Source organism: Salvelinus fontinalis, chromosome 31, assembly GCF_029448725.1.
Source record: "Salvelinus fontinalis isolate EN_2023a chromosome 31, ASM2944872v1, whole genome shotgun sequence".
In the NCBI taxonomy this organism is placed as follows: Eukaryota; Metazoa; Chordata; class Actinopteri; order Salmoniformes; family Salmonidae; genus Salvelinus; species Salvelinus fontinalis.
In genome coordinates this window covers 12,279,558-12,293,326 of record NC_074695.1, presented here as the reverse complement: position 1 = coordinate 12,293,326, position 13,769 = coordinate 12,279,558, and the positions used below count along the sequence as shown (strand labels likewise).

The window sequence follows — 13,769 nt, the reverse complement described above, 5'->3', positions numbered from 1 at the left end:
GCTGGGCTGTCTGGGCCGTGGTTGGCTGCTGCTAAGGACACTTCATTACGTAATTAGGCACCTCTGATTAATTATTTTCCATTGAGCTGCAACCCGGGGCAATTAGCGAGAGCTCCTAATTGAATAGATTTTTCAATTATTGTATTTATTTTCCAGCTTTGGCACTCACAATCCTTCATCTGTATGTATAATAATGGAGATAATAACCACCATCTGTTGATGACTAGGGGAAAAACTCACTTCAATTCTATCTGAAATATTGTGTTGAAAAGTCCAATGTAAAATTGAGAGACGCACAATTAAAAAGTGGTACAATTCAAAGGACAAACACTTGCATACAAAACAAAAAGGCCCTGTGGGTGAAATACCATCGTCACTTCCCTTACTACCTACCTTACCAGTGATGTCATGTACAGACACATGAACAAAGATGGAGGCTGCCTCCATACCTTCCAAATACACGTGGCGATAACCTAAAAAAAAATAACAAATCACACAAAATATGACAATGAGCCCAGCGACATGGAAACAGAACAATGTCTCAGGACGCTCTGTTAGAAGATCAATGAATCAACCATGAAGCTCTACTAAAATCAGAGAAGGCTTCAAATAGCACAACAATCATAAACTGTTCCCAGGACAAATAACAAAACTACAAACAGCTGTATCAACTACAATATGAACACATACATATACTAAACTGTTCCCAGTTCAAAACATAACACTACTAACAACTACAGTATAAACTAACACATATACTAAACTGTTCCCAGTTCAAAACACAACACTACTAACAACTACAGTATAAACTAACACATATACTAAACTGTTCCCAGTTCAAAACATAACACTACTAACAACTACAGTATAAACTAACACATATACTAAACTGTTCCCAGTTCAAAACACAATACTAGTACACAAACTGCTAACAGCTATATACACACACTAACACACACAGCCTATACCAGGGCAACCCTACTGACGGCCCGTGGTCGAATTTGGACATAACAGATACAAGCTAATCAGCTCCAAGTGATTAAACTTTGGGAAACCTGTTCTAAAGTATCCCCACGTGTAACAGAAAGATATTTTGTATGTAAGTAAGGTTTGAAATTATTATGTTTTAGTCAAATATTAGATCTGTTTGGGCTTCTTGCGGTGAATTTGAACTCTACAAATGATTTGTAATTATGTTCCAGCCCCCTGACCAGCCGCTCAAGAAACAAAATCGGGCCGTGGCTGAATCTAGTAGGATGATCCCTGCCCTATACTGACAGGCCAGTTGAGTGTCCGACGGCAGAACAGTAGTGGTTGGGGGGTTTGCTGGATTAAAGGTGGATGTAGGTGGGTAGGCACCTGGTATCATGCTGTTGAAGGCGATGGTGCGCTGGCCAATGAAGTCCTGGCCGATGGGGTCATGGTCCCACACCAGGAAACGGACCAGCGCCAGCTCGGGCATGTGCAGCGTGAACACCAGTGTCTCCTCCCACATGGGGTTAAAGCCTGGAGAGGAGAGAGAGAAAGAGTATGAGAGAGAGAGAAAGAGTAGGAGCGAGTAGGAGAGAAAGATAGAGTAGAAGAGAAAGAGTAGGAGAGAGAGAAAGAGTAGGAGAGAAATAGTAGGAGAGAGGAAAGAGTAGGAGAGAGAGAGAAAGAGTAGGAGAGTGAGAGAAAGAGTAGGAGAGAGTGGGAGAGAGTAGGAGAGAAAGGGTAGGAGCGAAAGAAAGAGTATGAGAGAGAGAGAAAGAGTAGGAGAGAGTAGGAGAGAAAGAGAAAGAGTAGGAGAGAAAGAAAGAGTATGAGAGAGTAGGAGAGAAAGAGAAAACGTAGGAGAGAAAGAAAGAGAGAGCGAAAGAGTGGGAGAGAAAGAGAAAGAGTGGGAGAGAAAGAGAAAGAGTGGGAGAGAAAGAGAAAGAGAAAGAGAGAGAGAGAGAGAGAGAGAGAGAGAGAGAGAGAGAGAGAGAGAGAGAGAGAGAGAGAGAGAGCGAGTAAGAGAGCAGGAGAGAGAGAGAGAGCGAGTAAGAGAGAGAGAGAGAGCGAGTAAGAGAGCAGGAGAGAGAGAGAGCGAGTAAGAGAGCAGGAGAGAAAGAGAGCGAGTAAGAGAGCAGGAGAGAGAGCGAGAAAGAGAGCCGGAGAGAGAGCGAGAAAGTGTAGGAGAGAGAGAGAAAGAGCAGGAGAGAAAGAGTAGGAGAGAGAGAAAGAGCAGGAGAGAGAGAAAGAGCAGGAGAGAAAGAGTAGGAGAGAGAGAAAGAGCAGGGAAGAGAGAGTGGGAGGGAGGAAGAGAGTGGGAGGGAGGAAGAGAGTGGGAGGGAGGAAGAGAGTGGGAGGGAGGAAGAGAGTGGGAGGGAAGAAGAGAGTAGGAGAGAGGGAGGTAGGAGAGAGGGAGAGTGAGGGAGGAAGAGAGAGTATGAGAAATGGAAAGTAGGAGAGTGGGAGGGAAAGTAGGAGAGTGGGAGGGAAAGTAGGAGAGTGGGAGGGAAAGTAGGAGAGTGGGAGGGAAAGTAGGAGAGTGGAAGGGAAAGTAGGAGAGTGGGAGGGAAAGTAGGAGAGTGGGAGGGAAAGTGGTAGAGTGGGAGGGAAAGTAGGAGAGTGGGAGGGAAAGTAGGAGAGTGGGAGGGAAAGTAGGAGAGTGGGAGGGAAAGTAGGAGAGTGGGAGGGAAAGTAGGAGAGTGGGAGGGAAAGTAGGAGAGTGGGAGGGAAAGTAGGAGAGTGGGAGGGAAAGTAGGAGAGTGGGGGGGAAAGTAGGAGAGTGGGGGGGAAAGTAGGAGAGTGGGGGGGAAAGTAGGAGAGTGGGGGGGAAAGTAGGAGAGTGGGGGGGAAAGTAGCAGAGTGGGAGGGAAAGTAGGAGAGTGGGAGGGAAAGTAGGAGAGTGGGAGGGAAAGTAGGAGAGTGGGAAGGAAAGTAGGAGAGTGGGAGGGAAAGTGGTAGAGTGGGAGGGAAAGTAGGAGAGTGGGAGGGAAAGTAGGAGAGTGGGGGGGAAAGTAGGAGAGTGGGAGGGAAAGTAGGAGAGTGGGAGGGAAAGTAGGAGAGTGGGAGGGAAAGTAGGAGAGTGGGAGGGAAAGTAGGAGAGTGGGAAGGAATGTAGGAGAGTGGGAAGGAACGTAGGAGAGTGGGAAGGAACGTAGGAGAGTGGGAGAGAGAGATACAGAGAGAGAGAGGAGTTAGAGAGCCGGTCTCAGCAGTCATAAATCATTCAGATATGGTGTGTCTGGAGACCAAGTTGTGCCAGCAGTGCACTATGCCGGGGCTAACCTCCTCAATTATACAAGACACACACACAAATTAAACCCACGACTTAACCCAACCTGTAGGACATAGTAGCCGGTGCAACACACATTTAGCCAACGTATTATTCAAACATACTCACCGTTGTCATCCACCACCCTGGTCTGTTCCTTACAGCAGTCCACTGGTAGACCAATGATCTCCACCTCCACAAAGGGGTCGATAATCTGACAAGGCAGATGGACAGAAAAAAGTTAGAGGCTTCACCAAACCAAGTAGTAGCAGTAGTACTAATAGGGACCACAGGCGGCTGGTGGCACCTTAATTGGGGAGGATGGGCTTATAGTAATTGTCTGGAACGGAATAAATGGAATCGAACACATCAAACATGCTTTCCATGTGGTTGATACTATTCCATTCCAGCCACTCTCAGCCAAATCCATAGAAAGGTCATTTGGAGAAATCGGTATTTTATTTATTTTTTCCGAAAAATAAGTAATGACCTCTCCTCTGTCCCCCAGCATAGAGTCTTTGGGCTTTGGCAGCTGTTGCCCACTGATGATCTTCAGCACCAGCTGTTTCTTCATCTGCCCTGGAAATTGATCCTCTATCATGGGGTTAAAGGCACCTACGGGAGGCAGGGAGGGACAAAAAGACTAAATCTTTCCCATGGTAGATACCTGGGTCATATTCAATATGAACAAAAGTCAAAGAAAAACTAAACTGAAACAGAGAGGCTGAACTTGTCAAATAAGAAACGTTTTGCTACGGTGTGCGCTACCCTTTAGCTATGAAATCAATGTGAGATGCTGCTGCACACCTTCACACATGCAAGCCGGCTTCAGGATGTAGCCACAGTTGCCGTTGCTGTTGAACTTGGCTCTGTTCAGCTGGAGAACTCTCCCCTCTGATTGGTAGTTCAACGCCACTGACAACCACACAAATCAAAACATTTCCAATTAGTGAGAAAAAATTATAATAACATTTGAACTACACTTTAAAAATCTGAAAATATTCGAAATTCTGAGGGAGCCATTGGAGAATTCACTGGCTAGCGTGGGACTCAATATTACCAAACATGTTAAAAGTTTAAATCCCCCCCCCCCAGTACCCAGATGGCATCCAGCATTCCAGAAGGGCTGGGGATTGAAGTTGGAAGAGTCCACGCGGTAGGAGGAGGGGTAGACGCGCGAGAGCTGCCGCTGGTTGAAGTGGATGAAGGTGGCAGCTTTCTGCTGCATGATCTGGTGGGCCTTGGTCTCGCTCAGAGACGACACCTGCCAACTGAAGCTGGCGGCTGGAAGACACACACACACACGTGACACACACACCCTTTATTTTGGCTTTGGGGATAAAAACATATCAATACGTAAATTTAGATCTTTCATTGTAGTGACAAAATGAGACCACTGTCTGGACTTTAAAAACAGACACAGCAGTAGGAAAAGAGAAAAGTGCAGTATCTTTGGGGCGAGCGTCTGTATAGTGAAGCAGGTACAGGTAGGGAGACAGGGCCAGTGTCTGTATAGTGAAGCAGGTACAGGTAGGGAGACGGGGCAATTGTCAGTACAATGAAGCAGGTTCAGGTAGGGAGACGGGGCAATTGTCAGTACAATGAAGCAGGTTCAGGTAGGGAGACGGGGCAATTGTCAGTACAATGAAGTAGGTTCAGGTAGGGAGACGGGGCAATTGTCAGTACAATGAAGTAGGTTCAGGTAGGGAGACGGGGCCAGTGTCAGTACAATGAAGCAGGTACAGATAGGGAGACGGGGCCAGTGTCAGTACAATGAAGCAGGTACAGATAGGGAGACGGGGCCAGTGTCAGTACAATGAAGCAGGTACAGATAGGGAGACGGGGCCAGTGTCAGTACAATGAAGCAGGTACAGATAGGGAGACGGGGCCAGTGTCAGTACAATGAAGCAGGTACAGATAGGGAGACGGGGCCAGTGTCAGTACAATGAAGCAGGTACAGATAGGGAGACGGGGCCAGTGTCAGTACAATGAAGCAGGTACAGATAGGGAGACGGGGCCAGTGTCAGTACAATGAAGCAGGTACAGATAGGGAGACGGGGCCAGTGTCAGTACAATGAAGCAGGTACAGATAGGGAGACGGGGCCAGTGTCAGTACAATGAAGCAGGTACAGATAGGGAGACGGGGCCAGTGTCAGTACAATGAAGCAGGTACAGATAGGGAGACGGGGCCAGTGTCAGTACAATGAAGCAGGTACAGATAGGGAGACGGGGCCAGTGTCAGTACAATGAAGCAGGTACAGATAGGGAGACGGGGCCAGTGTCAGTACAATGAAGCAGGTACAGATAGGGAGACGGGGCCAGTGTCAGTACAATGAAGCAGGTACAGGTAGGGAGACGGGGCCAGTGTCAGTACAATGAAGCAGGTACAGGTAGGGAGACGGGGCCAGTGTCAGTACAATGAAGCAGGTACAGGTAGGGAGACGGGGCCAGTGTCAGTACAATGAAGCAGGTACAGGTAGGGAGACGGGGCCAGTGTCAGTACAATGAAGCAGGTACAGGTAGGGAGACGGGGCCAGTGTCAGTACAATGAAGCAGGTACAGGTAGGGAGACGGGGCCAGTGTCAGTACAATGAAGCAGCCTCAGGTAGGGAGACGGGGCCAGTGTCAGTACAATGAAGCAGCCACAGGTAGGGAGACGGGGCCAGTGTCAGTACAATGAAGCAGGTACAGGTAGGGAGACGGGGCCAGTGTCAGTACAATGAAGCAGGTACAGATAGGGAGACGGGGCCAGTGTCAGTACAATGAAGCAGGTACAGGTAGGGAGACGGGGCCAGTGTCAGTACAATGAAGCAGGTACAGGTAGGGAGACGGGGCCAGTGTCAGTACAATGAAGCAGGTACAGGTAGGGAGACGGGCCAGTGTCAGTACAATGAAGCAGGTACAGGTAGGGAGACGGGGCCAGTGTCAGTACAATGAAGCAGGTACAGATAGCGAGACGGGGCCAGTGTCAGTACAATGAAGCAGGTACAGGTAGGGAGACGGGGCCAGTGTCAGTACAATGAAGCAGGTACAGGTAGGGAGACGGGGCCAGTGTCAGTACAATGAAGCAGGTACAGGTAGGGAGACGGGGCCAGTGTCAGTACAATGAAGCAGGTACAGGTAGGGAGACGGGGCCAGTGTCAGTACAATGAAGCAGGTACAGGTAGGGAGACGGGGCCAGTGTCAGTACAATGAAGCAGGTACAGGTAGGGAGACGGGGCCAGTGTCAGTACAATGAAGCAGGTACAGGTAGGGAGACGGGGCCAGTGTCAGTACAATGAAGCAGGTACAGGTAGGGAGACGGGGCCAGTGTCAGTACAATGAAGCAGGTACAGGTAGGGAGACGGGGCCAGTGTCAGTACAATGAAGCAAGTACAGGTAGGGAGACGGGGCCAGTGTCAGTACAATGAAGCAGGTACAGGTAGGGAGACGGGGCCAGTGTCAGTGCAATGAAGCAGGTTCAGGTAGGGAGACGGAGCCAGTGTCAGAATAATGAAGCAGGTTCAAGTAGAGAGACGGGGCCAGTGTCAGTATAATGAAGCAGGTACAGGTAGGGAGACGGGGCCAGTGTCAGTATAATGAAGCAGGTTCAGGTAGGGAGACGGGGCCAGTGTCAGTATAATGAAGCAGGTTCAGGTAGGGAGACGGGGCCAGTGTCAGTATAATGAAGCAGGTTCAGGTAGGGAGACGGGGCCAGTGTCAGTATAATGAAGCAGGTTCAGGTAGGGAGACGGGGCCAGTGTCAGTAGAATGAAGCAGGTTCAGGTAGGGAGACGGGGCCAGTGTCAGTACAATGAAGCAGGTTCAGGTAGGGAGACGGGGCCAGTGTCAGTATAATGAAGCAGGTTCAGGTAGGGAGACGGGGCCAGTGTCAGTAGAATGAAGCAGGTTCAGGTAGGGAGACGGGGCCAGTGTCAGTATAATGAAGCAGGTTCAGGTAGGGAGAGTTTCGTTCCCCCTGCTCACCTTGTTTCTCTATGTCGGAGACGCCCACTGACTTGGTGTATTTGACCAGGTCTGACAGAGCCCTGGTCAGCTTCATGGTCTTCTTCCTGCAGGAGAACAACCAATGAGCCAGAGGGACAGTTCTATGGTACATCTAAGCTTACAGTCGAACGTCTACCAGTACAAGTGTTTTCCATGAGTACTGTAACTGTGGTGCAGGTATACCATGTGTTTATGGTAACAGTACCTGCTGTGATGCAGGTATAACATGTGGTTGTGGTAACAGTACCTGCTGTGGTGCAGGTATAACGTGTTTATGGTAACAGTACCTGCTGTGGTGCAGGTATAACATGTGTTTATGGTAACAGTACCTGCTGTGATGCAGGTATACCATTGTGTTTATGGTAACAGTACCTGCTGTGGTGCAGGTATAACATGTGTTGATGGTAACAGTACCTGCTGTGGTGCAGGTATACCATGTGTTTATGGTAACAGTACCTGCTGTGATGCAGGTATAACATGTGTTGATGGTAACAGTACCTGCTGTGATGCAGGTATAACATGTGTTTATGGTAACAGTACCTGCTGTGGTGCAGGTATAACATGTGGTTATGGTAACAGTACCTGCTGTGATGCAGGGGGGCGCGGGTGGCGCTGCTGGTGCTCTCCTGGTCTGTGTCGATGTCTTCAAGGCTGTTGGTCTTCTTCAACTTGACAGCCTTTTTCTGGAAGGAAAAGGTCAAATACAGTCAAACAAATAGTCACAACGGCACGATAGACTCAGAGCTGCGTCTGGTAGTGCATCCTATCACAATACAGCATATTACTACTGTACATCCTGTCACAATACAGCATATTACTTCTGTACATCCTGTCACAATACAGCATATTACTACGGTACATCCTATCACGATACAGCATATTACTACTGTACATCCTATCACGATACAGCATATTACTACTGTACATCCTGTCACGATACAGCATATTACTACTGTACATCCTATCACGATACAGCATATTACTAGGGTACATCCTGTCACGATACAGCATATTACTACTGTACATCCTATCACGATACAGCATATTACTACTGTACATCCTACCACGATACAGCATATTACTACTGTACATCCTACCACGATACAGCATATTACTACTGTGCATCCTGTCACGATACAGCATATTACTACTGTGCATCCTGTCACGATACAGCATATTACTACTGTGCATCCTGTCACGATACAGGATATTACTACTGTGCATCCTATCACGATACAGCATATTACTACTGTGCATCCTATCACGATACAGCATATTACTACTGTACATCCTGTCACACTACAGCATATTACTACTGTACATCCTATCACACTACAGCATATTACTACTGTACATTCTATCACAATACAGCATATTACTACTGTACATTCTATCGCTATGCAGTAAATTATATTACTAAATCATACCACAAAACAGTATATGATATTACCACATCCCATTCCAACACAGCACAGTATATTAATACATCCTATTCAGTATATTATATTACTACATCCTATACCTATACAGTATATTACTACATCCTATCCCTATACAGTATATTACTACATCCTATACCTATACAGTATATTACTACATCCTATCCCTATACAGTATATTACTACATCCTATCTCTATATAGTACAGTATATTACTACATCCTATCCCTATACAGTATATTACTACATCCTATCCCTCTACAGTATATTACTACATCCTATCTCTATACAGTATATTACTACATCCTATCCCTCTACAGTATATTACTACATCCTATCCCTATACAGTATATTACTACATCCTATCTCTATATAGTACAGTATATTACTACATCCTATCCCTATACAGTATATTACTACATCCTATCCCTATACAGTATATTACTACATCCTATCTCTATACAGTATATTACTACATCCTATCTCTATATAGTACAGTATATTACTACATCCTATCCCTATACAGTATATTACTACATCCTATCTCTATACAGTATATTACTACATCCTATCCCTATACAGTATATTACTACATCCTATCCCTATACAGTATATTACTACATCCTATCCCTATACAGTATATTACTACATCCTATCTCTATATAGTACAGTATATTACTACATCCTATCCCTATACAGTATATTACTACATCCTATCCCTATACAGTATATTACTACATCCTATCCCTATGCAGTATATTACTACATCCTATCCCTATACAGTATATTACTACATCCTATCCCTATACAGTATATTACTACATCCTATCCCTATACAGTATATTACTACATCCTATCTCTATATAGTACAGTATATTACTACATCCTATCCCTATACAGTATATTACTACATCCTATCCCTATACAGTATATTAATACATCCTATCCCTCTAGAGTACTTTACTACAAAAGTAGGTTACTATACAGGGTCTAGTCAGGGTCTAGTCTGCCATGTCAAACACATGGATCTAAAATGGGCCTGTGGAGACAACAGGAAGCAGAGACACCTGTACAGGAGTGGAGACAACAGGAAGCAGAGCCAACAGGAAGCAGAGACACCTGTACAGGAGTGGAGACAACAGGAAGCAGAGACACCTGTACAGGAGTGGAGACAACAGGAAGCAGAGCCAACAGGAAGCAGAGACACCTGTACAGGAGTGGAGACAACAGGAAGCAGAGACACCTGTACAGGAGTGGAGACAACAGGAAGCAGAGACAACAGGAAGCAGAGACACCTGTACAGGAGTGGAGACAACAGGAAGCAGAGACACCTGTACAGGAGTGGAGACAACAGGAAGCAGAGACACCTGTACAGGAGTGGAGACAACAGGAAGCAGAGACACCTGTACAGGAGTGGAGACACCAGGAAGTAGAGACACCTGTACAGGAGTGGAGACAACAGGAAGCAGAGACACCTGTACAGGAGTGGAGACAACAGGAAGCAGAGACACCTGTACAGGAGTGGAGACAACAGGAAGCAGAGACACCTGTACAGGAGTGGAGACAACAGGAAGCAGAGACACCTGTACAGGAGTGGAGACAACAGGAAGCAGAGACACCTGTACAGGAGTGGAGACAACAGGAAGCAGAGACACCTGTACAGGAGTGGAGACAACAGGAAGCAGAGACACCTGTACAGGAGTGGAGACAACAGGAAGTAGAGACACCTGTACAGGAGTGGAGCCAACAGGAAGCAGAGACACCTGTACAGGAGTGGAGACAACAGGAAGCAGAGACACCTGTACAGGAGTGGAGACAACAGGAAGCAGAGACACCTGTACAGGAGTGGAGACAACAGGAAGCAGAGACACCTGTACAGGAGTGGAGACACCAGGAAGCAGAGACACCTGTACAGGAGTGGAGACAACAGGAAGCAGAGACACCTGTACAGGAGTGGAGACAACAGGAAGCAGAGACACCTGTACAGGAGTGGAGACACCAGGAAGCAGAGACACCTGTACAGGAGGGGACACACAATTCTAGAATAAGGCTGTAACAGCAAAATGTGGGAAAAGTCAGGTCGTCTAAATACTTTTTGAATGCACTGTAAATATTTTATATCAACGAATTGGCGAGGGCATTAATACAGTCTGCAGCACCTGCCCTCACTCTACTAGAATCTGAAGTCAAACGTCTACTGATGATCTGGTGCTTCTGTCCCTAACCAAGGAGGGCCTACAGCATCACCTAGATATTCTGAACAGATTCTGTCAGACCTGGGCCCTGACAGTAAATTTCAGTAACACAAAAATAATGGTGTTCCAAAAAAGGTCCAGTTGCCAGGACTGCAAATACAAATTGCTTCTAGACACCGTTGCCCTAGAGCACACAAAAAAACTAGACCTACATCGACCTAAACATCAGCGCCACAGGTAAGTTCCACAAAGCTGTGCTAGAAGAGCCTTCTACACCATTAACAGGAACATAAAATTAGACATCCCAATTAGGGTCGGGCTAAAAATACTTCAATCAGTTACAGAACGCATTGCCTTTTACGGTTGTGAGGTCTGGGGTCCACTCACCAACCAAGAATTCACAAAATGGGACAAACACCAAAATGAGACTGCATGCAGAATTTTGCAAAAACACCCTCCGTGTACAATGTAAAATACCAAATGCATGTCTCCAAAGCAGAATTAGGACGATACCAGCTAATTATCAAAATCCAGAAAATAACCGTTAAATACTATAACCACCTAAAAGTACTGATCCCAAACAAATCACCTACAGAGAGATGAACCTGGAGAAGAATCCCCTAAGCAAGCGGGTCCTGGGGCTCTGTTCACAAACACAAACAGACCCCACAGAGCCACAGGACATCAACACAATTAGACCCAACAAAATCATCAGAAAACAAAAAGAGAATTACTTGACACAATGGAAAAAAATTACAAAAAAAACAGAGAAAACTAGAATGCTATTTGGCCCTAAACAGAGAGTACACAGTGGCAGAATACCTGACCACTGTGACTGACCCAAACTTAGGAAAGCTGTGACTATGTACAGACTCAGTGACCATAGCCTTGCTATTGAGAAAGGCTGCCGTAGGCAGACATGGCTCTCAAGAGAAGACAGGCTATGTGCACACTGCCCACAACATGAGGTGGAAACTGAGCTGCACTTCCTAACCTCCTGCCAAATGTATGACCATGTTACAGACACATATTTCCCTCAGATTACACAGATTCACAAAGAATTCTAAAACAAATACAATTTTGATAAACTCCCATAGCTAGTAGGTGAAATACCACAGTGCCATCACAGCAACAAGATGTGTGACCTGTTTCCACAAGAAAAGGGCAACCAGTGAAGAACAAACACCATTGTAAATACAACCCATATTTATTTATTTATTTTCCCTTTTGTACTTGAACTATTTGCACATCATTACAACAATGTACATCGCCATAATATGACATTTGTAATGTCTCTATTCCTTTGACATTTCTGTTAGTGTCATGTTTACTGTTCATTTCTGAGTGTTTATTTCACTTTTGTCAATTATCCATTTCACTTGCTTTGGCAATGTACACATATTTTTCCCATGCCAATAAAGCCATTTGAAATGAATTGAGAGAGATGCACTGGGAAGGTGGACAGGAGAGGAGAGAGAGATGAACTGTGAAGGTGGAGAGAGAAATAAAATGTGAAGGTGGAGAGGAGAGCGAGAGATTAACTGTGAAGGTGGAGAGAGATATAAAATGTGAAGGTGGAGAGGAGAGAGAGAGATTAACTGTGAAGGTGGAGAGGAGAGGGGGGGGGGGGGGGGTGATGCCCACCTTGCGTTTAGAGAAGCTGCCCATGAAGGTCCTACCCAGACGCTTGTTAGTGCTGGGGTTGGCTTCGTCCCCTACTTCTGCACCATCATCACCTTTACCCTGGAAGAGAAAGAGAGTAAAAACACTTTATATACATAGACTTTACATACGCAAAATATTACTGAGAGTGGTAGAATAAGCCTGGCAGAATATAGATAGAAATATTTTGTGTGTCAGACTACATTTGCAGTGGGTGTGCATGTGGCAGACTACATGTGCAGTGGGTGTGCATGTGGCAGACTACATTTGCAGTGGATGTGCGTGTGTCAGACTACATATGCAGTGGATGTGCGTGTGGCAGACTACATTTGCAGTGGGTGTGCATGTGGCAGACTACATTTGCAGTGGGTGTGCGTGTGGCAGACTACATTTGCAGTGGGTGTGCATGTGGCAGACTACATTTGCAGTGGATGTGCATGTGGCAGACTACATTTGCAGTGGATGTGCGTGTGGCAGACTACATTTGCAGTGGGTGTGCATGTGGCAGACTACATTTGCAGTGGGTGTGCATGTGGCAGACTACATTTGCAGTGGGTGTGCGTGTGGCAGACTACATTTGCAGTGGATGTGCGTGTGGCAGACTACATTTGCAGTGGATGTGCGTGTGGCAGACTACATTTGCAGTGGATGTGCGTGTGGCAGACTACATTTGCAGTGGATGTGCGTGTGACAGACTACATTTGCAGTGGATGTGCGTGTGGCAGACTACATTTGCAGTGGGTGAGCTTGCCTGTTGTAATGAAACCAATTGAAAAGTCTCAATAGTGCAAAGAACTTGAAGAAAGATTTTGAGTAGTATTTGAACCCAAGTCTGGTCTACGAAGCCGTGGGTGGTACCTTGGAGGGGGACTTGTCGGTGGTCTTTCCCGAGGGAGGCTGAACAGCGATGGTGAAGCTGTCTGGGTCCTCCTGGTCACGGATCTTAGACTCCTTCATCAGGTTGTCCAGCTTCTTCTTAGCCACGTTCTCCACCTGCTTCCTGGTCATGGACGTCTGGAGGGAGGGGAGGGGAGGGAGGGAGGGAGGGAGGGAGGGAGGGAGGGAGGGAGGGAGGAAAAATAAACAGTGAAGAAAAAAAAAGGGCTGTTATTGATACTGAAAAGAGAGTAATAATCAGAGCCAGCTAATTGCCTTTTCTGATTGACAAAAGGAATGATTGGTCATGCAATATGTCAGCAATGACACTAGATACACAATAACGTTGATAGAAAACTGTTGCAGTTG

General features: G+C 46.2%; 1 protein-coding gene across 1 annotated transcript in view; it reads right to left on the bottom strand.

The window, feature by feature from the left end:
* The window catches only part of LOC129829553 (1-phosphatidylinositol 4,5-bisphosphate phosphodiesterase eta-2-like), an 81,151-nt gene that overhangs the window by 17,567 nt on the left and 49,815 nt on the right, over positions 1 to 13,769 (bottom strand). Inside the window, exons 11-20 of the mRNA XM_055891308.1 lie at positions 13,383 to 13,538; positions 12,507 to 12,605; positions 7,811 to 7,911; positions 7,208 to 7,293; positions 4,340 to 4,525; positions 4,049 to 4,156; positions 3,732 to 3,856; positions 3,371 to 3,455; positions 1,360 to 1,506; positions 394 to 473 (exon numbers count right to left, since the gene is read on the bottom strand). Of these exons, the coding sequence (XP_055747283.1) occupies positions 394 to 473; positions 1,360 to 1,506; positions 3,371 to 3,455; positions 3,732 to 3,856; positions 4,049 to 4,156; positions 4,340 to 4,525; positions 7,208 to 7,293; positions 7,811 to 7,911; positions 12,507 to 12,605; positions 13,383 to 13,538 (1,173 nt within the window). The remainder of the gene's footprint in view (positions 1 to 393; positions 474 to 1,359; positions 1,507 to 3,370; positions 3,456 to 3,731; positions 3,857 to 4,048; positions 4,157 to 4,339; positions 4,526 to 7,207; positions 7,294 to 7,810; positions 7,912 to 12,506; positions 12,606 to 13,382; positions 13,539 to 13,769) is intronic.